This window comes from Pelophylax lessonae (assembly GCF_965119305.1).
Source record: "Pelophylax lessonae genome assembly, chromosome: 3".
Lineage (NCBI taxonomy): Eukaryota > Metazoa > Chordata > Amphibia > Anura > Ranidae > Pelophylax > Pelophylax lessonae.
The window spans coordinates 360703749-360729152 of record NC_138770.1 but is presented as its reverse complement, the minus strand read 5'-3'; the positions used below and the strand labels follow the sequence as shown (position 1 = coordinate 360729152).

Genomic DNA, 25404 nt, shown 5'->3' with positions numbered 1-25404 from the left:
AAATGGAGAGCACTATGTAGTCTGCCTTTGTACTTGCATGAGGTTCGCAGAGCCGGATGCCAGGAAAGGAGACCGTAGCAGGAGATTGCAGGAGTGTCTATATACAAAGCTGATTGATCTAATCTGTGAGGTGAGCAGGTTTTCCAGCCAGTGGTGGTGTGCACTTTTTGATGTCATTAAGTAGTTGAAGAATACTGCGGTGGATCATTCTTTTATATTGCATTTTTTTTTCTTTTACACTTGGACTTAGTAATTTGGGGGCTAGTTTTATGCATTGTTGTTTTTAAAAGGACTGTAATAGAAAAAAAATGTGCGTCTTCAATTACTTTTTATGGTGTTTTTGGTTGCGCTGCACTGTAAGAATATTTATAAATCCTAAAGCAGCTTAAGTTCACCCTAAAGGGGAGGTTCCACTTTATACTCTCCTCCCCTCTCCTGTGCTTGGCATTTTTTTTTGGGGGGGGGGGGGAGGGTACCGGATTTGGACAGGTACCTGTCCCACTTCGGTTGGTAATCCACCTAAAGTTGGTGTGCTGAAATGCAGTGCCATTTTTGTTGTTGGGTTTAGATACCTCTTGGAAGCTAGGTTCAGCTCTATCCATGTCTGATTCTATTCTTCCTTTTTCCCCATCTTTTGTAGTGCATTTACATGCATTTTTATTATTCTGGGCATCCTAAAGCATGAAAATGTACAGAAAATTAGGAAGGCTTCATTTTTCAAACTGTATCGCTTAACATGTTTTGTATTACAACACATGCATTAAAATACAAACCGTGCCTTAAGCATAACTTGCACATTTTGTAGTTTTAACAATTTTGTTCCTAAAGTCATTCGATTTTTAAAGGTGAATTAAGGTACGGTATATTTTACATAGTTTTTATTGGTTCTAGCTGGACCAATATAACTATGTATATACCGTAGCTGGCCTGCACCCTGGAAGATGGATATCACTGAAATAGATAACGCTCCCTGATCCTATGTTGAGCGGCTGCTCTGATGCATTCTGAACAGAGAAAGTGGGAAACTCAGCACGGGCGCCATTTGGAAAATGCAATGTTAAGCTCTCCACCTCGTCCAATCTGAGAACACTTTGCATTCATTCAGAAAATATTTAAAATAAATATGGTGCTATAGGTGAAGATTTAAATATGATTTTTATATGGCTTATGATCAGGATTTTTATTTCGTTTTTAGAGTATGTTGGTATTAAGATGAATATTATTTGGGGTCATGCTAGAGAAAGTGGTGTATATTTGCATTTTGGTAGTTTGACTTTATTTTTTTAATGTTTGTAATGTTATTTATTCTATGTTATATTGTATGGATGTTTGAGTGTAGTTTTAATTTGTTTTATTTGAGGCTCTAATGGCTGTTGTTGCAAATTTTGTGTCTTGTTTCTGTTCATTGTTGTGATCTTGTGTAGTCTTTTGATGTGTGGCACGTGTTGCAATAATTTCCTTTTGGGAGTAATAAAGTATTCTGAATCTGAATAGCTGAAACTAATAGATTTGAAAAATGCTAATTTAGCGAATGCAAAAACATAGTTTTGGCTGTTCGTTGACTATATAGTTTTGTATTTTTCTTTTTACAGTTCAGCTAAACTCTCCAATGACCTACTGGATCTACAACCAGATTTTACCTCCAGTGCGCAGGGTGGGGCAGCTGCCCCTGCAGGCGCTAGTGCATGGGGTGGTAAGTGAAATGTGTAATTTTTTTTCCCAAATTGTGTTGCATTGGCGATCATGAATAAGCTATGGAAATTTGACATTTGTCTAAATGTTACTTTTCAGGATTTGTATTGGAAGTGATGACCTACCTTTTTTAAAGATGGCAGTACTTTGCAGTGTTGTATAGAATTTTTGATTAAATCTTCCCCATCAATGGAAGACAAACTATCCTTGAATGTATTTATTTTATATTCAGTTGATTTTTTAATTTTTTCTTTCCATATTTGCACGTGTCTGGGTAAGCTAACATTTCTTGTTCAAATAGTTTATTGAAAAAACAGAAGTAAATACAACGCAACATGTACAATCAGAGCAAGAGAGGTTACATTTGCACAACAGGTCGCAACAGTAAACCGGAGATAGTAACAAAGCAAACCAGGGTAACAGACATATTCCGGAGCCAAGTGGGCGACAACCCCAGAAGGGAGATCCTTCCAGCACAGCCAACACCCGGGCACCCCTAAAAGGGAACTTGCTGTGCCCGCGCGCGACTGCGCCTTCAGTGGGTCATATAGCATGCATGAAAGTATCGTTTTCGGGGGTCGCAATACATGGCTCAGAGGGAGAAAGGAAGCCTGGTTAGGTCAGGAGTCCTTGGCATTAGGTCAAACAAGATGCAGACTGTAGTAGAATGGCGAAATGACTTGTGTAGGGAATGTGGAGAGAAGTAACCACAGTGGGGAAGAGTATGGGACAGAGTATTGTACATATAGCGGGATATGGTCATAAGAGAGGTGAGAATAGGGGGGAAGGGGGGAGACGGGGGGACAAAACAGGGGGGGGGAAGAAAGGAATGGGGGGAAAGGAGAGGGGTGGAAGGGGAGAAAGTGGGGGGGGAGGAGGGGGGTCGCCGGGGGGGAGCAGGGTAACTACTGGTGGATACAAGCATTGCAAATATGCCGTTTAGGGCAATAAGAGAGTGCTATCAAAGTTCGGAGGGAGAAAGTGGTCTACCCATGGTTGCCATAATTTGTCAAACTTTTCGACCCTGTCCAGCAGGACCGCCTCAATTTTCGCATGAATCATGGCATTAGTAATTCTGTGTTTCACTTCGGGAATAGGTAGATGGGGGTTTTCCCAAGCTTTAGCTATTGTTTGTTTAGCCGCTGTCGCGACTTGTAGGAACAATTTGTGCTGCCGTGTGGAAATGTCATCTGATTTCACGTTCAAGAGGGCGAGACAGGGGTCAGGGTCGATGTGCGTGTCCATGAGGGTGGAGAGAATGCGAAAGACAGCCTTCCAAAATCGTTGGACCACGGGGCAGGACCACCAGATATGCATATGAGTGCCCTCATCCTGACAGCCTCGGAAACAGTCCTGAGAGTATGAGGGATGGAATTTAGCAATACGAGCTGGCACAAGGTACCAACGCATAAGCACCTTATAGTTGGTTTCGGAAGCCACTATATTTTGGGAGGCTGTCTTTGTCGTCTGCCAGATCTTGGACCAGTCTGCAGGCTCAAGTGTAATGCCCAAGTCCCGTTCCCATTTGGACGTATATGCTGGGAGAGCTCGGGTTAGGGGTTCAGAAAGTTTAGAGTAAAGGAGGGATATTCGACCTCGGGTGTGTGGGTCATGGAGACAGACGTGTTCAAATGAGGTCAAGGTGGGTAAAGATGTGTCTGTACGTATGTAGCGGGATAAGAAGTGTTTAATTTGTAGGTAGCGGAAGATCTCAGAATTGGGGAGTTGGTGTGAGTCTTGGAGAGTCGGAAAGGATTTAAATGTATCGAAAACGATCAAGGAGTGGGCCCGGAGGAGGCCAGCTGCCGACCAACGTTGAAAAGAGGATGGGGATTCCCAAGCTGGGGGGAAGGATGGGTTGTGGAGGTAGGAGAGAAGCGGGTTATGGGGCGACAGAAGCTTATACTTGAACTTTAGGGTGTCCCAAAGGTGCAGGGAATGGCGTAGAATGGGGTTGGTAATCGATCTGCGATCAGAGGATTTTAACCACAGTAGGTTGGCCACCGATAAAGGATCACATTCGACCGCTTCGAGGGCCACCCATAGGGGAATTTCCCGAGTAGCGTGCCAATTGGTCAGCTGGGCTAGTTGGGCTGCCTGGTAATATTTGGCGAAGTGGGGGAGGCCCAGCCCGCCCTGCAGTTTGTGGAGGTGAAGAATCTGTCTGGATACCCTGGGTCTAATTTTACCCCAAACGTAGGAGAAGGTCCGGCTTTGGAGCTGACGCAGGTAGTAGGAGGGGACATGTAAGGGCAGAACCCGAAACAGGTACAATATTTTGGGCAGCAAGGCCATTTTAACAACTGTGATGCGACCCATCCAAGCTAAGGGAAGTGAGGACCAAGTTTGCATAAGCCTAGTTAGGTGTTGTAGCATAGGAGGATAGTTAGCTGCATAGAGGTCAAGTGGGTCAGCCGTGAGCTTTACTCCTAGATAGGGAATGTGGTGAGTGGCCCAGGAGAAGGGGAGCACCAATTGTAGCTGTGTGAGGAGGGGCGCAGGCAGGGAAATATTGAGTGCTTTGGATTTGTGGGTGTTGACCACCAGGCCAGAGATATGGGCAAATTGTTGCAAAATGGCTAGGAGATTGGGAGCAGAGGTGAGTAAGCTAACATTTCATGTAACTTAAAGGCGCTAAGAAAATAGATCACAGAATTGATGAGCTCATGATAAAATAATCAACATATTTCAAACTGAATGAAATGCAACATCTGCGTATTTGAAATCTTCTTCTTTTTATGTGCCAGTTGCCAGACTGTCATTTGGCATTCTTGTTATGTACACCCTCTGTCATTTGCAGCAGTTAGAGGAAGAACAGAAAGATGGTTGATAAAACGTAGAAAGATGAACTATTTCAAGCACTCTGGTGCAAATAATATAAATTTTTATTAGTACAAAGTCACATTCGTCATGTGAAACCAACGTTTCAGGGTCATGCAGGGTCCCTTCCACAAGCTATTATTTAACATGCAAAAAAAAATTTACTGTTTGGTCCATTTTTTGGAACAGAGACACAGAATGGCTGCCATGTTGGAAATAAGACATAGCTGCAACCAAAATCTAGGCAGATCTGCAACCTCTCCTCTTTTGCAGTTGGAAACCTTTGTATAATAATAATCACTTCTTTTCACTCCATGAATTGGAGCACAGTTTATATGCAATCAAAACAATCAATTCAATGATGTTTTGCAACAAATAGGTTACCTGTAATAAACTTTGTAGTGACAGCAATGGCTCCTGATTTATCATTATTGGATCATCTCGTATCTCTCAGGGGAACAATAATGCTAAGTGTCTCAGGCAGCTTAATCGGGGAGATCTACCAGCTTGTTGGGACCTCTCTGTAATTAGAGATGTCCCGAACTGTTCGCCGGCGGACAGTTCCCTGCGAACATCGCTTGTTCGTGTCCGCCGCTGCGGGCGAACATATGCGATGTACGGTCCGTCCCCTATACTTCATCATTGAGGCAAACTTTGACCCTGTACCTCAGTCAGAAGACACATTCCAGCCAATCAGCATACCCTCCCTCCCACACCCTCCCACCTCCTATAAAAAAGCAAGGGCAGCATCCATCTTAGATCATTCTGAAGCAGTGTTAGTAGTGAGAGCAGGGAGAGTGCTGCTGCTGTTAATAGGGACAGTTGTTAGTCTTGTTAGTGTTCTCGGTCCACTCCTGCTGTAAGGACAGCATCCTGACAGCACCCCAAAAAGCCCTTTTTTAGGGCTGGTATTTCAGTCAATTTTCACACACACACACACACACACACACACACACACACACACACACACACACACACACACACACACACACACACACACACACACACACACACACACACACACACACACACACACACACACACACACACACACACACACACACACATATTATATTATATTAAATATATATATATATATACACCCACTACTGTCAAAGTTTTAGGCAGGTGTGAAAAACTTCTGTAAATTAAGGGGGCTTTCAGAAATAGAAGTGCTAATAATTTACTTTTATCAATTAACAAAGTGGAGAGAGTAAATGAACAGAAGGGAACTCAGCAGGTTGGTTGTTCTAAGCATCTTGGAGAACTAACCACAGATCTTCTGTGGATGATGGGTCCCTCAGATCATTCTGTCTCTTTGTATAATCCTAGGCAGACTTGATGATGTTGAGATCAGGGTGCTGTATGTGCTAAACCATCACTTCCAGGACGCCTTGTTCTTCTTGAAGATAGTTCCTAATGAAATTGGCTGTATGTTATGGATTGTTTTCCGGCTGCTGAATAAATTTGGGGCCAATTACATGCCTCCCTGATGGTATGGAATGACGGATAAATATTTGCCCATATTTCTCAGCTTAGAGGACATTGATTGGACAAGGTTGAGGACCGTACACGCATTCTCTGGCAAAGAAAACTGAATGCAACAGATGAAAGACACATCATGCTTTACTTTCCTTCAACATCAGAAGATGTCCAGCAATGCCAGGTGGCACAGTACCTTGCAGTTTAAAAAATAATTATTTTTTTCCTCTGTCATAATTGCAGTGAGTGTCAGGTCCACAGATTATTTATTATTACTATTGTGGCCAGAAAGAGTCCCTGTGGGTTTTAAAATTCGCCTGCCTATTGAAGTCTATGGCGGTTCGCCCGGTTCGCCCGTTCGTAAACACTTGAGGAGGTTCGCGTTCGCCGTTCGCGAACGGCAAATTTTAGGTTTCGCGACATCTCTATCTGTAATATGGTCCATAAATACTTAAAAAACGTAAAGGAAGTAAGTGCTGTTTGTAACAGAATGTGCTCAAAAAACTTTTATGAGTTAGGCCAGTTGCACACAGACGTCATAATTTACTAATGTAAATTACTAATACTTTACTAATAATTAGGATCTTGGGATCTTAGGATCCTAAAATGTTCCATAAAGACCTTGCGTAAAGGTGCATATACGCAAATACAGGCCCAAATTCTTCATTGTCAGTGTTGCAATATAAGCATGTATAATCTTTTTATTTTTGGTTAACAGCTATGTATTCATTGCTGTTTTACTGATCTTTATGCAGCTGTGTGCATTGTTCCATAGACAACTATGTTCAGATCAGTAAAAAAGAAGGGGCGTTTGTACTGCTCATGTGCAAGAGGCTTTAAGTTGACCACAGATCGAAATTTGATTCCGTGTGTGGCTGCTCCTGCTTGACAGGTTGATCCAATGATTTTCTCCTGTAGAACTGGCTTGTTGGGAAAAGTTTCTGGATCAGCAAAATGACGCAGTGTGCAGGATTCCTCCATCCACCTAGTTTTGAGTGGAGTTTTTTTTTTTTTTTCTTTTCAATCAGCCTTAGGCTGGCAATAGACAGTGCAAATTTCTTTCCTACAGACACAGGTTGCAAGAAAAAAATTTGCACAATTCCCTTTATCAGCACAGACAGTTTTCTTCTCCCTGGGGAGGGAGCCATCCCTGCCCAAAGAAGACAGCGATTATCGTTAGTGGCTATAGTCGCTTGCAATAATCCAAAGCAAATCCGGCGAGCTGGTTGTACCCAAGTTGAACGATCAACTTGGTACATTTATCCTGCCCATTAATGGTTCAAATCTCGGCCAGTTCCTGCTGAACTGTCTGAGATTCAAACCGTGTATGGCAGGCCTTACATTGTAACTATGACTGACCAGATATCCCCCCTGCCCATTGTTGGGTGGTATTTACCTCTCTGTGGCCAATGTTGGTCTCAATTTACCCTCACACATAAGAAAAACAGAAGATGTCTATACGTGAACCAATCAGTCAATTATCTTATCGTTTAGTGCTTTCGACTGATGACAAAAAGCCAAGGTGCAAGCTAGAAATATTTTCTCATACGTTAACACCCCGTCTGATTTTTTTTTTTTTTTTTTTTTTTTTTTTTTTGCTAAAGGTGTACAGTCATCATTTTGGAAAAAATTGAATAAAAAATACTGCTCATGATCAGAAGCCAAAAATGCCCTGGAAGATGCTAGTATGTAGTTAGTAGTTACATTTTACTCACAAACCAGGCGCTCCTGAGGTGCCTGTAGGGTGGAGGGATAGAAGTAAGCCTGTGAGGCTCCCCAGCGGTTGTTCTGCTGCTAGCCAATGAGCATAGGAACGGTGCTGATATGGACAAAAGTACATGAGGAAGGCAGCACATGAACCACACCGGGATGCAATGGATAAAGGAGTCAGGTGAACATCCAGTATAGAAAGGGTTAACAGTTTATTGGTATTGATAACCGGAAAACAAAGTACATAAAATGCTTACATCCCCCTGGGCTGGAGTGGACAAGGGCACCTGGCAGCAAGCAACACGAGTGTGAGGAGGTCAGTCTCCCAAGAGCGCTGAGCAGTGTGTGCATAAAGCTGGAAACCAGCCGGCGCTAAGATGAAAGGACTCCGCTGTAATTCCAGGGTGGTGACATCAGCGGGACATGCGTCACTTGTGGGAAAACACCATGAACCAGGGTGGGACACAAGCTTTATGGTTGCCATGACTACATGTTTTGCGCCATGCGCTTTATCAAGTCATCTTGAACTACAGCGGAGTCCTTTTCATCCTCGTGCCAGCTGTTTTTTGTTTTTTTTTCCCAAATTGGAAAAATTCGGCTTTCATGGGACAATACTCAATGCAATTATGGCCCTATACTCAACTCCTGCAGCACAAGTGAACGCCTCAGGTCTAAACCCTTCTCCGTCACAAATGGGACCAGGCAGGGATGCCCCCTCTCTCCCTCAATCTTCAATCTGGTGATTGAACCTCTTGCGGTAAGCGATCTCCTCCCATCCGAGAATTACGGGCTTCCAACTTGGTAAATACACTCACAAAACAAGGCTCCTTGCAGAGGACCTTATACCACTCCTAACGAACCCGGATTCCTCCCTTCCAGAGGCTTTTAGAATTTTTACCCATTTTAGTCACATATATTATAAAGTTAATGCCGCCAAATCACTGATCCTAGACCTGGGAGTCCATCCCTCCTCGAAACTCAAACTACAAAGTCATTTCCCATTTAAATGGGCTGACGAGGGAATCCCAAATCTTGGTATCACACTGACGTCCTCCACCACCTCCTTGGCAACTGACAACTTTGTACCACTACTTTTTAAAATTGAACGGGCACTTAAACACATAGCCAAATGTGAACTCTCATGGTGTGGTAGATTGGCAGCGGTCAAGATGAAAATCCTCCCCCAAATCCTTTATTTGTTCAGGTCACTTCCCATCCTGGTCCCCGCACGATACCGAACATCCCTGGCCAAAACCCTTTGGACCTATATTTGGAATGGCCGAAGGGCCAGATGCTCCTATTTATCCCGAATTAAACACAAATCATGCAGGCTTCCCTGATGTCAAGGACTATTACTGAGCTGCACAACTAGACAAACTTACTGGTTCTCCCCCACAGCACCTACACTATGTGTCGATATAGTACACAACCTTTCTTCTACCCCAAACCTGCAACTTCTCCTTTCGAGCGACACTTGGGAAATAGTGGGACCTGAAACTCTTCCCTGCCCCCATACAGGCATCCCTGCTGGCCTGGTGGCACATTATTCTTACTCCATCTGCTCACAAATCTCTGATTTACACATCGTACCCAATCCGTATTTTTGAAGCTTTGATCCTGTCTTCAAAGTTAAACCCCTTATGGATCTAGGTATCCTCCAAACCATTGCTCTTAAGGACAGCCTCCCTCTCTCTTGGAAGATTTGAATCAGACCTACCATATCCCCAACCCCTCCACTTTACATGTACACTTATCCTACATTTCCTAACTAAACACCCAACTTCCTCACTCGCAACCAACCGACACATCTGCTGGCTGGTCAGAGTCCCGAGCAAAGCCAGATTTGGTTTCAATTGGGCCTCCGATCACATAACCCGGAAGCGACGTCACTTTTGGTTTAATCGGCTGCCAATGGCGACCATTTCAAAAAATGTTGGGTTTTCAAAAACGCTGATTTATGCATTTTGAATACTTTGAAGAGCAGTTGAGGGGTGTTTTAGACCCCAGATCCCTCCATAAAGAGTACCTGTCACTGCCTATTACTGTCACAAGGGTATTTACATTCCTTGTGACAGCAATAAAAGTGATCATATTTTTTTTTTTTTAAAAACGGTGTTAAAAATAAAAAAATTAACCAAATAGGAAAAATAAATATATTTAAACCACCCCTATTACCGTGAGCTTGTGCACCAAAGAAAACCCATATGTAAGTCGTGCCTGCAAATGTAAACGGTGTTAAAATCACATGTGAGGTATCACCGCAATCACCAGAATGAGAGCAATAATTCTAGCAAACCTCCTGGTATCTCTAAACTGGTAACTTAAAAATGTTTGTGTGCACAATTTTAAACCGTAACCTTTTCGATATCGATTTACTCAGCGTGACATATTCTTTCACAATATACAAAAAAATTGAGCTAACTTTACTGTCTAGTTTTTTTTTTTTTTTTAATTCAGTGAAATTTATTTTTTCCCAAAAAATTGCATTTGACAGACCGCTGCGCAAATACTGCGTGACAAAAAATATTGCAGCGACCTCCATTTTATTCTCAAGAGTCTTTGCTAAAAAAAAAAAATATATATATATATTCATGTCTGGGGGGGTTCTAAGTAAATTTCTAGCAAAAAATACTGCTTTTAACTTGTAAACATGTTTCAGAAATAGGCTTGGTCCTTAAGTGGTTAAAGGGGCATGGCAGGGGGTGTGTCCTATGCCTACATACCTTTTGCTTATAGGTGTCCCTAGTTCCCATCCCAAAAGTTGGGAGGTATGGTATTGTGCATTATAGGGGAGCATGTTGCAGCAGCTGGGATCACATATAGGGTAAGGCTTATTTTTGGGAGTGCAGGTAATAGTTGCCGATGTCATTTTACCCTGTTAAAAAAAAAAAATACACACACACACACACACACACACACACACACACACACACACACACACACACACACACACACACACACACACACACACACACACACACACACACACACACACACATATATATATATATATATATATATATATATATATATATATATATATATATATATACACATACACATACAGAGATGGATATAGATATATAAAATTTGTCTTGAACCAACGTCCATTTGTGGAGCACTTTATTACATCTTTAAGTTTTGAATCTTACCCAGGGGATAGAAGAGAGGAGGCGAACTAGAGCCAGGGAGGTCTAATCAGACTTGATTTTGCCAATATGGAACTTCAATATAAACATAAAAACACACACTAAAAACCATGATGTTTAATTTCAATTAACTGAGATACTACCAAGAAGCTGTAATGACATTACCTCTTTTTTAGGAGCGTTTATTGTTTTAGTTTTGTGATAGTTATTTTTTAAACTGCGAGTATGTTTAGATATCCATTAACATGAATAATCGAATTACTGTATTTAATGTGTGGTGTAAATCCACTGACATTTTATAAAGCTCTTCCGGAAATCTAAAAAGGCCAATTCATATACTTGAGGCACTGTTGTTTTGCATAATCAGTCCTTTAAAAAAAAGCTTATTTTGCTTTTCTAAACCATCTCTAACATTTCTTCTGAATAATGTTACTGGTAGAAACTCTAGTTGCTTACTTGCTTTGTACTTTGTTCCAAAGGCAAAACCCTCATGCAATTAAGTCCTGAAAATATTATTGGTGGTCCGTTAACCAACTGTTGGATATATGATTTTGAGCAGTGATCGATTTGTTGCCTTTTTTAGTCCTGAACTGCCATGCTGGCAATTCTGATGTTTACCAGAATTGTGGGCCAGAGTATTTGGTGTGACCTCTTAGGCTCCATGTACACGGGACGTTAGAAAAAACGTCCTGCAAAGCTATTTCTGACGCCGGGAAAAAGCAGCTGTTAAACGTGCTTTCAGTAGCTTTTTCCATTTGCGTTATTGCACGTTTGGCCACGTTGCTTTTAGCAGCGTTTTTCTGCCTCCATTCAAAATCAATGGTTCCCTATGGGAGCCTATTGATTTGAATGGAAGTCGCACCGCAAGTCGGATCTTGCGGCGCGACCTGCACTGTGAGAATCTTGAGGGGGAACTCCACGCCAAAAATGGGAAAAAAAACTGCGTGGGGTTCCCCCCCAGGTTCCAAACCAGGCCCTTCGGGTCCGGCATGGAATTTGAGGGTAGCCCCACGCCGAAAAAACGGCGTGGGGTCCCCCCCAAAATCCATACCAGACCCTTATCCGAGCATGCAGCCCGGCAGGCCAGGAAAGGGGAGGGGACGAGCGAGCGGCCCCACCCCCCCTTGACCACACCAGGCCACATGCCCTCAACATGGGGGGGTGTTGGTGCTTTGGGGCAGGGGGAGCTCTGCACCCCCCACCTCAAAGCACCCTGCCCCCATGTTGATGAGGACAAGGGCCTCATCCCCACAACCCTGGCCGGTGGTTGTGGGGGTCTGCGGGCAGGGGGCTGATCGGAATCTGGAAGCCCCCTTTAACAAGGGGGCCCCCCAGATCCCGGACCCCCTCCCTGTGTGAATGGGTATTGGGGTACACTGTACCCCTACCCATTCACCCCATAAAAGATAGTGTATGTAAAAAATGACAGGAGACGTTTTGGAAAGTTTATTAAAAATCTTCATCCGGCTCTTCGGGGTCTTCTCCTCTCCGGGGGTCTTCTGCTCTTTTGCTGTCCGCCCTTCTGCTATCCTCTCTTCTTGTCTTCTCCTCTCCGGGGGTCTTCTGCTGTCTTCTCTCCGTGGGGTCTTCTGCTCTTTTGCTGTCCGCCCTTCTGCTGTCCTCTCCTCTCCGGGGGTCTTCTGCTGTCTTCTCTCCGTGGGGTCTCCTGCTCTTTTGCTGTCCGCCCTTCTGATGTCCTCTCTTCTTGTCTTCTCCTCTCCGGTCTTCTGCTCTTGTGCTGTCGGCTGTCGGCTCTCCTTCTTCCTCCGGTCCTCCTCCGACGACGTCTCCAGCGATTATGCCGGCCTCTGGTCTCTGCAGCTTATTATATAGCCATTAGGGGCGTGGCCGCCAGATGACGTCATCGGGAGACCACGCCCCTTGTGCCACATGTGACGTCACATGTGACACAAGGGGCGTGGTCTCCCAATGACGTCATCTGGCGGCCACGCCCCTAATGGCTATATAATAAGCTGCAGAGACCAGAGGCCGGCATAATCGCTGGAGACGTCGTCGGAGGAGGACCGGAGGAAGAAGGAGAGCCGACAGCCGACAGCCGACAGCACAAGAGCAGAAGACCGGAGAGGAGAAGACAAGAAGAGAGGACATCAGAAGGGCGGATAGCAAAAGAGCAGGAGACCCCACGGAGAGAAGACAGCAGAAGACCCCCGGAGAGGAGAGGACAGCAGAAGGGCGGACAGCAAAAGAGCAGAAGACCCCACGGAGAGAAGACAGCAGAAGACCCCCGGAGAGGAGAAGACAAGAAGAGAGGATAGCAGAAGGGCGGACAGCAAAAGAGCAGAAGACCCCCGGAGAGGAGAAGACCCCGAAGAGCCGGATGAAGATTTTTTAATAAACTTTCCAAAACGTCTCCTGTCATTATTTACATACACTATCTTTTATGGGGTGAATGGGTAGGGGTACAGTGTACCCCAATACCCATTCACACAGGGAGGGGGTCCGGGATCTGGGGGGCCCCCTTGTTAAAGGGGGCTTCCAGATTCCGATCAGCCCCCTGCCCGCAGACCCCCACAACCACCGGCCAGGGTTGTGGGGATGAGGCCCTTGTCCTCATCAACATGGGGGCAGGGTGCTTTGAGGTGGGGGGTGCAGAGCTCCCCCTGCCCCAAAGCACCAACACCCCCCCATGTTGAGGGCATGTGGCCTGGTGTGGTCCAGGGGGGGTGGGGCCGCTCGCTCGTCCCCTCCCCTTTCCTGGCCTGCCGGGCTGCATGCTCGGATAAGGGTCTGGTATGGATTTTGGGGGGGACCCCACGCCGTTTTTTCGGCGTGGGGCTACCCTCAAATTCCATGCCGGACCTGAAGGGCCTGGTTTGGAACCTGGGGGGGAACCCCACGCAGTTTTTTTTCCCATTTTTGGCGTGGAGTTCCCCCTCAAGATTCTCACAGTGCAGGTCGCGCCGCAAGTCGGATCCGACTTGCGGTGCGACTTCCATTCAAATCAATAGGCTCCCATAGGGAACCATTGATTTTGAATGGAAGAAAAAAAACGTATAACGTGGCTGAACGTAGGTTCATCACGTTCAGTCACGTTTAGTCACGTTCGGCCGCGTTTCTGCGTTTGAAACGTCGGGAAACACACGTTCGAACGCAATATAATTGCGTTCTAAAAAAAGTCCCTGAACGCAACTGCCTGCAAATGACTGTAAACTACCATGTGTACATGGACAGATAAGATAACATGGAGCTGCGTTCAGGGACTTCTGAAAAAAACGCCCAACTGCTCCTAAACGTCCATTTCCAGCGTCCCGTGTACATGGAGCCTTACTCTTCAACACGTTTTTCAGTGTATTTTAGCTTTCACGTATTGCAGAATGCCACTAGAGTTGCAATAGTGAATTTGCAACACAATAAAATGTTTTAAGAACATTTATTTTCTGATATTTTTTGCTGTATTTATAAATGTATGTTTTGTTTCTGTTGTCCCAAAAAATGACTGCTCTTATTTCCTGAAATGTTTGTTAAATTCTAAGCTGATCATTTTAAAGCCAAAAACCAAGAACCTGCAGAAAAAAAAAATATATTAATCTGACCGAAGTGGGGGGACAAAAAGCAAGCCAATATGTTAAATGAATAAGAAAAGCTATTAAACCATTTGTTTAATAGGGAGTTAATTAAAAGGTGAAATGGAACAACAATAAGACACTTGTAGACCAGTTCATTTTATTCTTGATAGAATAAGTCAAAAAGGAGAATATCCCCTCCTTCCTGACTCTTCCTTTTTGTACTAGACAAAATGAAATGGATTGTAATGGCACTCTGTGTACTGAGTAGATATTATCAGCAATTCATCCAGTCATTCCATCACCTGATGCTCTTTGAAATGTGGCCTTTCTCTTCCGATTCATTGAACTGCTTAGTGGTTTTGCAAGATACAGTGTATACATTGATTGTGTCTCTTGAACGAAAGCAGTATTCAAACCAAAACTGTAATATATTGCAGCGTACCAATCTTTAGACGTATTGAATGCTTTCGTTTTTTTTTTTTTTTTCACTCGGTTTTCATCTGGTGATCTGGCCAGTAACACACATCCTGTAATAGTGCCCCCACTCTGGATAAAGGAGCACAGGAGGCACCTTTGAAAAGCAGTCTGGGGGGAGGGGAGGGTTGGATATACTAGCAGATTTAATTACACTAGCAAATTGAAGCCAAACTCCAGGTAACGCTTTATAAAACGTTACAGCAAAAATTTTTTTTTTACCTTTTTGGGTTAAAGGTTTTACATAATAATATAAAAGCTGACTATTATAAGTCCCCCCCCCCCCCCCTTATGGATCGCTGCCTTGCCATGGCACCTGAGATATGCAGATGATACCACACTAATGGCAGAAAGTGAAGAACAACTAAAGAATCTCTTAACCACTTCAGTTCCGGAAGGTTTTACCCCCCTTATAATGACCAGGTCATTTTTTTTGCGATGTACTTTAACAATTGCATGGTCGTGCGACGCTGTACCCAAGTACAATTGTCTTTTTTTTCCCTACAAATAGTTTTCTTGTGGCATTTGATCACCTCTGCAGTTTTTAGATTATGCGTTATAAACAGAGCGACAATTTTGAAAAAAAACACAAATTTTTTTTACATTCTGCTATAAAACATTCCCAATAAAAAAAAAAATAATTTTTTTAATCAGTTTAGGCCAATTTGTGTTCTGCTACATATTTTTGGTAAAAAATCCCAAAAAGTGTATTTTAATTGGTTTGCGCAAAAGTTATAACTATGGGATAGATTTTTGGACTTTTTTTTTTTAATGCGATTAGCGATTTTTAGCGGGACTGTGACATTGCGGCGGACAGATCGGACCCCTAACTGACATTTTTGACACTTTTTGGGGACCAGTGACATTACTACAGTATTCAGTGCCAAATATGCACTGTTACTGTATAAATGACACTGGCAGGGAAGGGGTTAATACTGGGGGGGGGGGTGATCAAGGGGTTAAATGTAAGCCTAAATGTGCTTGCTAACTGTGGGGAAGACTCTGTGACAGGGACACAGAGATCAGTGTTTCAGCCTAGCTGAAACACATAATCTCACTGTGCCTGTCTGACAGAAGAGCTGCCTGTTGTGTTTACATAGGCAGGCGGCTCTCCTGTCAGTTTCTCTGAAGACTGCGGGAGGTTGGCGGCAATCTAGCCTGCTCCTCCCGCGGTCTGAGTCCCGCGTCGGCTCTAGCAGCACACGCCGCCGAGACTGCGTGGGCATAATCACATAGATCTATGTGATTATGCACATCTGAGCCGCCATGCCGCAGTAAATCTGCGAGTGGTAAAAGAGGAGAGCGCAAAAGCTGGTCTTAAATTGAACGTTAAGAAAACTTAAGATCGTGACAACCGGTCCCATCACTCCTTGGCAAACAGGAGAAGAAATGGAAACAGACAGTGACAGATTTTATATTCCTAGGCTCCAAGATCATGGCAGATGGGGAATGTAGCTATGAAATTAAGAAACGCTTGCTTATTGGGAGGAAAGAAATTGCAAACCTAGACAACAACATAAAAAGCAGACTACTCACCCTACCGACAAATTACCGTATAGTCAAAGCTTTGGTATTCCAAATGGTTACCTATGGCTGTGGAAGTTGGACCATAAGAAAGGCTGAACTCTGAAGAATTTATGCTTTTAAACTATGGTGTAGGAGAAGACTCTTGAAAATCCCTTAAACGGCAAGAAGATTAAACCAGTCATTCCTGAGGGAAATCGAGCGTGAACATTCACTGGAAGGACAGATCCTAAAGCTGAAACTCCTACTTTAGCCGCCTATCGCAAAAAGAGGACTCATTGTAAAAGACCCTGATGGTGGGAAACATGGAAGGAAAAAGAGGACCACAGAAAGCAAGATGGATAGATAGAATCATCGAAACAATGAACATGAATTTAAGCAAGCTCTGGGAGACAGTGGAGGACAGAAAAACCTGGCATGCCATGTGGTTCATGAGGTCACCAAGATTTGGACATGACTAAACGACTCAACATTTGTAAGCCCTATAAACTGATAGATCTGGAAGATAGCTTGTTTTTTTTTGTTTGTTTTTTTTTTTTTTTTGAATACCAGACTTACTGACTGGATCACCAGATGAAAGTAAAGAAAAAGTCTAACAAAAGAAAATGAATGCAGCCACCACATCTAAAAAAAATGGTAAGCTGCGATATAATAGTTTGCTTTTGGGTTTAATACTGTTTTAATGTATGTAGCATTGTAATGGAATATAAAAATCATTGTGACCAACTTCTATTCAGGAAAATATGTTATGGTTAGTCCTATTCCACTTAAGATGTTTACATACACATGTACACAGGTGTTTGGCTATGTATACATACATGTAGTTGAGCACAGTTCTTTTAAAGTTGTTGTAAAACCTCAGAAATGAAATATGAAAAAAGCATATCCCTCTATAGTGTGTGTTTGTCTCAAACTAGATCATGAAATGCCACTTCTGTCTGCTACCTTGTACCTCTGCTATGCATATAGTCAATTCTGACAAGTTTTCCTGACACCAAGAGGAAAAAGGTGGCGGAGAAGGAGCTCCAGCTGATTGGCAGCCTCAGCTCTGTTCCTGTTTGTGTGAAGGGTGGTGTTTTCCTTCTCTCCAATCAACTCTGAGCTCTCCTCACTGATGTAACTTCAGCTTCCCACCCCCTTCTTTTTAGGGATCCTGTGTAAATTCTGCGCTTTAATTGGATGTAGAGAAGACAAACTGCAGACAAACGGGTACAACTTATGTAGGAGGATTTGCTTTTGCAAGCAATAGGCCAGTCAATTCTCAGGGCTTGTTTAAGGGTTTACAACCACTTTAAATGCCACTAAGCTGGTAAAGTATATGATGCTGATTAGACTAAAGATGGCTTATATTATGTTGGGGTGCAGAATCACAAATGTCACTGCAGTTTCCTGTTTGTTTTTGTTTGTTTTTTGTTTTCTTTTCCTACACTCTACAGGTAACTTTCAAAAGTCCCTTGTATCACACATCTTACATTTATTTTCTTTTTAATCACTTGCTTATTGGATCACATAACAGATCTTTTGGGAGAGGGTGAGTAGTTTCTTGCTACCTATTTGTGATTGTCTTGATCCTTAGGGCTCTTCTTACTTAGTTAACTTTTCTTCCCATTCCTGATTCTATGCAGACTCTCTCTCTGCACCTTCTACATCTCTTATCTCAGAGGCGCCTCAGTTGTCTGACCCATTTTCAGCTGAGCCCAGTGCCCTTACTGCTGCTCCCACTGAAACTCCTGCTCCTTCTGTGTCTCCTGCTCCTGCATCTATTTGTACTGCCAGTGCCGAGGTCGATCTCTTTGGAGGTTAGTAAGGTTCTATGGTGTCATGTTTTGTGTAAGTATACCATTAAGTTGTATCACACTACTATTCTGAGCATTGCAACGCACTTTGTGGAATATTATCACATTGAGAAGTTCTGGCTGTCTATTGCGAGCCTAAGGACTCTTGTACAATGAATTTGCTTGTGTCTGAGCTGCATTTCTTTTTCATGCATGGAACTGTAATTGCAAAAATTACATTAAGGAAGGTAAAAACAATTCCTTTAGCAACAACAAATGTATATCAATGTAAACAGGGATTAATTCATATGCCTTGTCCACCCCCCACATTCCCCTTTTTTAGGCTAGCTATCTTGCTTGGAAACCATTCTACCCTAGTTGGTTGGCTAGCCTTAATATCCCTCTCTCTATTCAAGCAATACAAGATATCCTGAGGCTTAGAGCAGAAAGACAGGAAAACAGTTTGCCTACTCTGCTTCAGTACATCGTGAACCAACATGTGCCAGAGTTGGGCTAAATCTCGCTCTACTCTGCTAGTGGTTTGGTTTTAAGTTTATGAACCCAAAGTGGGTGAACTAGAACTACATCAATAAAATCTGGAGGGACAGCAAAAGGGGACCTGGCTAAATTGCAGTGGTAGATAGGACAGCAGCCTGGGAGTGTAGTAATGTGTTGCTAACAGTTGGCACTATGATGTGTGGGCAACTGTGTGCTGTTCTTCTCAGTCCTACTGCCCTAAACCATGACCTAGCATGCTTTTGCAAAAATTCTGATCCTGAAAGCCGCTGAAAAGCACACAAGCGCATACTGCATATGACTTCTGAGTCTGATGCCCTTGGAGAGACCGTTGCTTAGAAAACCGAGACATACACTATATTGTCAAAAGTATTGGGACACCTGCCTTTACACACACAAATTTTAATGACACCCCAGTCTTAGTCCATAGGGTTCAATATTGATTTGGCCCACACTTTGCAGCTATAACAGATTCAACTCTTCTTGGAAGGCTTCCCACAAGGTTTAGGAGTTGTCAGTGGGAATGTTTGACCATTCTTCTAGAAGCAGATTTGTGAGGGCAGGCATTGATGTTGGGCGAGGAGGCCTGGCTCGCAGTCTCTGCTCTAATTTATCTCCAAGGTGTTCTATCGGGTTGAGGTCAGGACAGTCAAGTTCCTCCACCCCAAACTCGCTCATTAACCACTTAAGCCCCGGAGGATTTGGCTGCTAAAGGACCAGGGGTTTTTTTGCGATTTTTTTGTTTTTTTTACTGCGTGAATTTAACGGACAATTGCGCGGTCGTGCGACGCTGTACCTAAACGAATTTGACGTCCTTTTTTCCCACAAACAGAGCTTTCTTTTGGTGCTATTTGATCACCTGTGCGATTTTTTGATCACGCGCTATAAACAAAAAAAAGCGTAAATTTTGCAAAAATAACAATATTTTTCAAATTTTTTTATATGAAATTCCCCCCAAAAAAATGTAAAAATCAAAATTTTTTTAACATTTTTCGGCCAATTTGTTTTATGCTACCTATGTTTGGTAAAAAAAATCGCAAAAAGCGTATTTTGATTGGTTTGCGCAAAAGTTATCGCGTTTACTAACAAAGGGAAAGATTTTTGTCATTTTTGGTGTTTTTTTTTAAAGCGTAATGGCGGCGATCTGCGATTTTTTTTTTTTTTTTTTTTTCGGTACTGCGACATTGCGGCGGACAGATCGGACCCTTGACTGACATTTTTTACACTTTTGGGGGTACCAGTGACATTACTGCAGTAATCAGTGCTATATATATGCACTGTTACTGCAAAAATGACACTGGCAGGGAAGGGGTTAACTTTATTGGACAGGGAGGGGTTAAGTGTGTCCTAGGGGCGTGATTCTAACTGTGCAGGGACATTGCTATTGGTGTAAAAGCAAAGATCAACAGTTCTACATAGTAGAACGGTCAGATCTTCATTTTTACACAGGGAGAACTGACAGGCAGCTTGTTTACACAAGCCGCTCTGTCTTTCTCCCTTCACAGGAGCGATCGTAGTGTGACTGGCGGACATAGAGTCCGCCGGTCACACGCACTGACTTGTCTGTGAACGAGCCGCGGCGGGCGCGCGCGCGCCCGCAATAGGCTCGCAAGTCAGTGACAGGCGAGTGACGTATCGATACGTCACTCTGCCTGGCCGGGGCTGACCGCCGCAGTATTTAGTCGTGCAGCGGTCGGCAACCGGTTAATGTCTTTATGGACCTTGCTTTGTGCGCTGGTGCGCAGTCATGTTGGAACAGGAAGGGGCCATCCCTAAACTGTTCCCACAAAGTTTGGCGCATGAAATTGTCCAAAATGTCTTGGTATGCTGATGCCTTAAAATTCTCTTCACTGGAACTAAGGGGCCAAGCCCGACCCCTGAAAAACAACCCCACACCATAATTCCCCTCTGCCAAATCATTTGGACCAGTGCACAAAGCAAGGTCTGTAAAGACATGGATGAGCAAGCTTGGAGGAACTTGACTGGTGCTGACCTCCCAATCTGATAGAACACCTTAGTTAAATTAGACTGTGAGCCAGACCTTCTTGTGTATAGTGTGTGTGTGCGATATGCATTAGCTGTACTTTGATTTTTGGGGACTTTTTTTACCAAAAGTAAACAAAAATACTATAAAGAGTTTTATGCACATGGTAAGAATCTGGCAGATAATGTTCACTCTATAAAAGCACCTGACAACAAGCCTTTTAGCTGCATTATTCAATAGTGACCTCTGCTTCAATCCACCCAGATGGTAGCACATGGGCCCCAAACGTAACTGTAATTGGTACAAGTGCAACTGCATTTCACAGTTAAAAAATGAATACAAGTGCATATAGCCTAATATTTTGTAGGTTTATTGCCTTTTTTAGCCTGCCTGAAGATTAAGGTCAGTCAAGAACAAAAGCATTCAGGCAGGTACAGAACTGTCAGATAAAATATCAGTCTAATTAAAGCCTGTGGGGGAAAGTACAGATGGAACATATTGCTTGCTATGATTAGCACCTTATTGAATGTGGTGGATGTTCCATGTCCCATATCCTCAGCCCCTGCCACTCTATAGTTGTGTGCAATGATTGGGATGCAGAATAACAGGTACTCATCTGCAGGTGCGCTTCTAAATGCAGTTGGAAAACGGGAAAGACCTACCAATATAGAGCACCTACAACACGTTTATCCACTGGATAACCAGTTTATTTTCAGAAAATCTTACATGTAAACTTACATGTAGTTAAACTACTAAACTGATAAACTGGGCAAGAAAAACAGATAAGGACGTGTATGTAATTAGCTACATTATAAGACCTGACATGAGTAATAAATTTAATAAATATAATTATAAATATATTAGCCTGCCAATATGTGGTTTCTTTGGAGTTTGACATCCCTGATCTGAGACATCAAGAGTGTGGTATTGCACTAATGATTAGGATGATAACCTAAAGTGATAAAGTTGTTTTTATTTTTCTCTTCAAAAATAACAAACCTGTTATACTTGCCCTGTGCAGTTGGTTTTGCACAGAGAAGCCCAGATCCTCCTCTTCTCGGGTCCCTCTTCACTGCTCCTGGCCCCTCCCTCCTGTCGTGTGTCCCCACAGCAAGCAGCTTGATATGGTGGCACCCAAGCCAAGCTACTGCTCGGTGTATCCATTCAGACAGAGACGTGGTTTGGCTACGCCTCTCTCTCTCTCCTGATTGGCTGACTGACTTTGACAACATTGGAAGCCAGTGGCACTGCTGCTGTGACTCCGAATCAGAAGGGGAAGTCCCGGACGACCGAAGCACTCGTGCACTTTGCTGGATAGAAATGGGCTCTGTTAAATCGGTGTTCCACCCTCAGCCCCTCCCCCTCCAAAAATTAAGTCAGCAGCTACACATACTATAGCTGCTGACTTTTAATATTAGGACACTTACCTGTCCTGGAGTCCAGCGATGTCGGCACCGCAGCCGATGTTTCCATCAGCTGTTGGGTGCTGCCGTTGCCATTGCCGGTGGGGGAACACAGCAGTGAAGCCTTGCGGCCTCACAGGCGGGTCCCTAATGCGCATGTTTGAAGCGCGCTGCACATTTGGATTGGATTGGCTTGGCGGGGGAAGGAAGAGGGGGCAAAACTTCAGAGGGACAGCGCCGCAGAACCATCTCCCGGAAGTGGGGAAGGGTACCTATCAAAAACAGGTACCCATTACCCCCCCCCCCCCAAAGGTGCCAAATGTGGCACCGGAGGTGGGGGGGGGAAGAAAATGAGCGGAAGTTTTGGGTGGAACTGCGCTTTAAGTATTAGGAAGGCTGCTAAACACAGAAGGCTTTTTCTCAATGTATAAAATACATTTAGATAAACCTTCTGCCTTTGCAACCATTTCAAATATAAAATTGCATTTGCATAAAATGTATATAAACCTTTATTTTGGCATTGAAATGGTGAAAAGGTAAACAATGGACGTTCTTTTTTTATAGTCTAAGCCTGGGATCTTCAAACTACGGCCCTCCAGCTGTTGAAGAACTACACATCCCATGAGGCATTGTAAAACTCTGATATTCACAGACATGACTCGGCATGATGGGAATTGTAGTTCCTGAACAACTGGAGGGCCATAGTTTGAAGACCCCTGGTCTAAGCGGTCTGCAATATCTGTAAAATGTACATGACCACTAGAGGGAGGCTTCTGATTAGGAAGAACGCTTGCAGGATTTCTCTGGACATAACTTTTGAATGCAGTATAAAGTTACCAGCAACCATTTGTTAATATAAACTTCTTTTTTCACGCATTTTACACAGAATACATTTGATAGAAAATTAACATTTTTAATTTATGAAGATTAGCAGCTGTATTTGAAAAATTGAACTTCACAGTAATACATTTTAAACTTTCCTTGCCATGAAAATACAAATCATTTTCCACAGTTCAACTTCCCCACACCATCGTATTAGAAAAATTGATGGTGAAAAATATTGGCAGGTGACATAACTGACTGGCAGTGGCATCATTAGGGTTGGTTTCACCTGGCGTGGTAAAACATGGTGTCATCCATACCCCCTCCGCCTGCCTTAATACAGACTCCACTCCCTCCCAGCCCCCCTTCCCCCAGCATAGAACTGTACAGATCTCCAGAATGAGTCTCTTGGCTCTGAGGCAGAAACTTACAGCACCGTGCAACACACACAAGAAGAACATTGTTGGGCAGTCGCTGAATAATCACCATGAATTTCCTCTGCAGTCTTCGGCAGCTCACCTTATGCAAACTCCCTGCTACACTGAACGCTATAGGGCTAAGTTCACACTGGCGTTAATAAAAGCAGGCATTTGAGGGGTTTAAAAATGCCTCTCAAACACCTATGCAAATGATACAATGGACAGCACACAGTGCTGTTCACAGTATCAAAACATGAAGCATTTCAAAAATGGAAGCCTCATGTCGAGTTAGGAGGCATTTAAAGCCTTTCCATGCCTCCCATTAAAGTTAATTGTAACGCGCCACAACGGTACTGGCATGTGTTTGCAGCGCGTTTGCAGCGCAGTTGCAGCGTGTTGGTACAGTGTGAATTCCAGATGGTTGTTAAGGAAAGGGCCAGGAAGCAAGCTGGCAGCCATGTCTTTAACAACTTGCTTCCCTGCTGACAACTGAATGTAAACAACATTGGCGGTCAGTGATGTCTCAAGGGGGCGGTGCCACCAGGTGACGTCACTGGGTGGTCCTGCCCCTTAGCTATTTAAGAATTGTCAGGCGGCAGAGCAGGTCGACGAGCGTGAACCTTTGTCGCGAGCAGAGTTTTTTTTTTTTGCGGGTCAGCGATGGTGACGGGCATCGTGATTGACAAAGGATCTACACCGGGGCAAATTTGTTCTTCCCTTTTTTTTTTTTTTTTTTAAATCTAGGAAATGTCAAATTTTCTTTTTGACACTTTTTTTTTTTTTTTTTTTTTTTTTTTGGTGAATGGGTAGGGGTACAATGTAGACCCTCACAGCCACCAGACAGGGTTGTGCGGAAGAGGCCCTTGCCCCCATTAACATGGGGACAAGTCGCTTTGAGGCGGGGACTGCATGCTCGGATAAGGGTCTAGTATGGATTTTTTTTTTTTTTGTCTGAATTTTGACGTAGGTTTTCTTTTAAAATCCATTCCTGCTGATGACTCATTGGTTGTTAAGGGCGGGGTCCCCAGCTTCCTAGCCCGCTCCTTAACAATCAGCTATTGGAGGTATTTGTGGTGTAGTTTTAGCAAGACAAAAATGTTTATCAACCACGCTGCAAACGCTCACAGGGTGTTTGGGGGAGCATTTTTAATGCTCATTTTATCAACCAAGCCTATTAATTTGCATTAACGCTATAGGTGAATTTGATAAGCGCCAGTATTTTGAGCAAGTGTGAACAAGCCCTAAAAGTCTCCCTCTCTGCTGCTTACACCTCTTCCCATTTCCTGAACTCCAGATGTTGCTCTCCAGCCAAACCTGCCCTGTCGCCCTGAGGTAGATTTACTAAAACTGGTGCACTCAGAATTCTTGTGCACTCAGCTTCTAACTTCAGCTTGTTCAAATAAGCTTTGACATAAAACCTGGAAGCTGATTGTTTTCTATTCCGAAGTGAGCCTGATTTTGCACACTCCAGCTTTAGTAAATAAACCCCAATGTGTCACTGGGAAAAAGTAAACTCAGAGGGCCAGGACCGGAGCCCTGTGCTGCATCCCATGATTGTACACAGACACAAAGCATTATGGGAATTGTAGTTCATCCTTCGCCACAGTGCCCCGTCTTGTCTGCAAGAAAAAGCTACAACTCCCGGCCAGCCTGGGCCCTCAATTTACTTTTCCCCAGTAAAAGTGTACAGGGAATAATATGACAGGGGCCCCAAGAGCAGCCATAGTGGGATTTGTGAGCTGCCAAATCTTATTAATATTTGCTACTATGACTGATCTGTAGTGAGGCATAAACTCAATGTCTGCAGTCTGTCCAGTCAGGGGGTCATCTCCAATTTGAGTATACTGGGCATGACTCAGTAGGAGGTTTGGTGCTTTTTCGCAAGGACCATAGGCCACTACAATACATATATTTTATGTTCTGTATTTGTCACTGTAAGCTCTGCAATAGGCTGAGACATAATAGGGAGAGATTGCTTCAGTCTATGAAAAGGCTAGCCTCATGCCTGTTCCCAGATCTGACCTGCCTACCTGGATTTCCACAAAATAGTGTTGATTAGGAGTCCTATCGAGGCAGGACTGTTATACACTGCAGCTGTAGGCTAGTA

The 25404-nt window shown here is 43.6% G+C and overlaps 1 protein-coding gene across 1 annotated transcript in view; it reads left to right on the top strand.

Annotated features, from left to right (window-relative positions):
* The window catches only part of SNAP91 (synaptosome associated protein 91), a 251212-nt gene that overhangs the window by 142047 nt on the left and 83761 nt on the right, over nt 1-25404 (top strand). The window contains exons 12-14 of the mRNA XM_082251196.1: nt 1593-1693; nt 17895-17909; nt 18004-18177. Of these exons, the coding sequence (XP_082107322.1) occupies nt 1593-1693; nt 17895-17909; nt 18004-18177 (290 nt within the window). The remainder of the gene's footprint in view (nt 1-1592; nt 1694-17894; nt 17910-18003; nt 18178-25404) is intronic.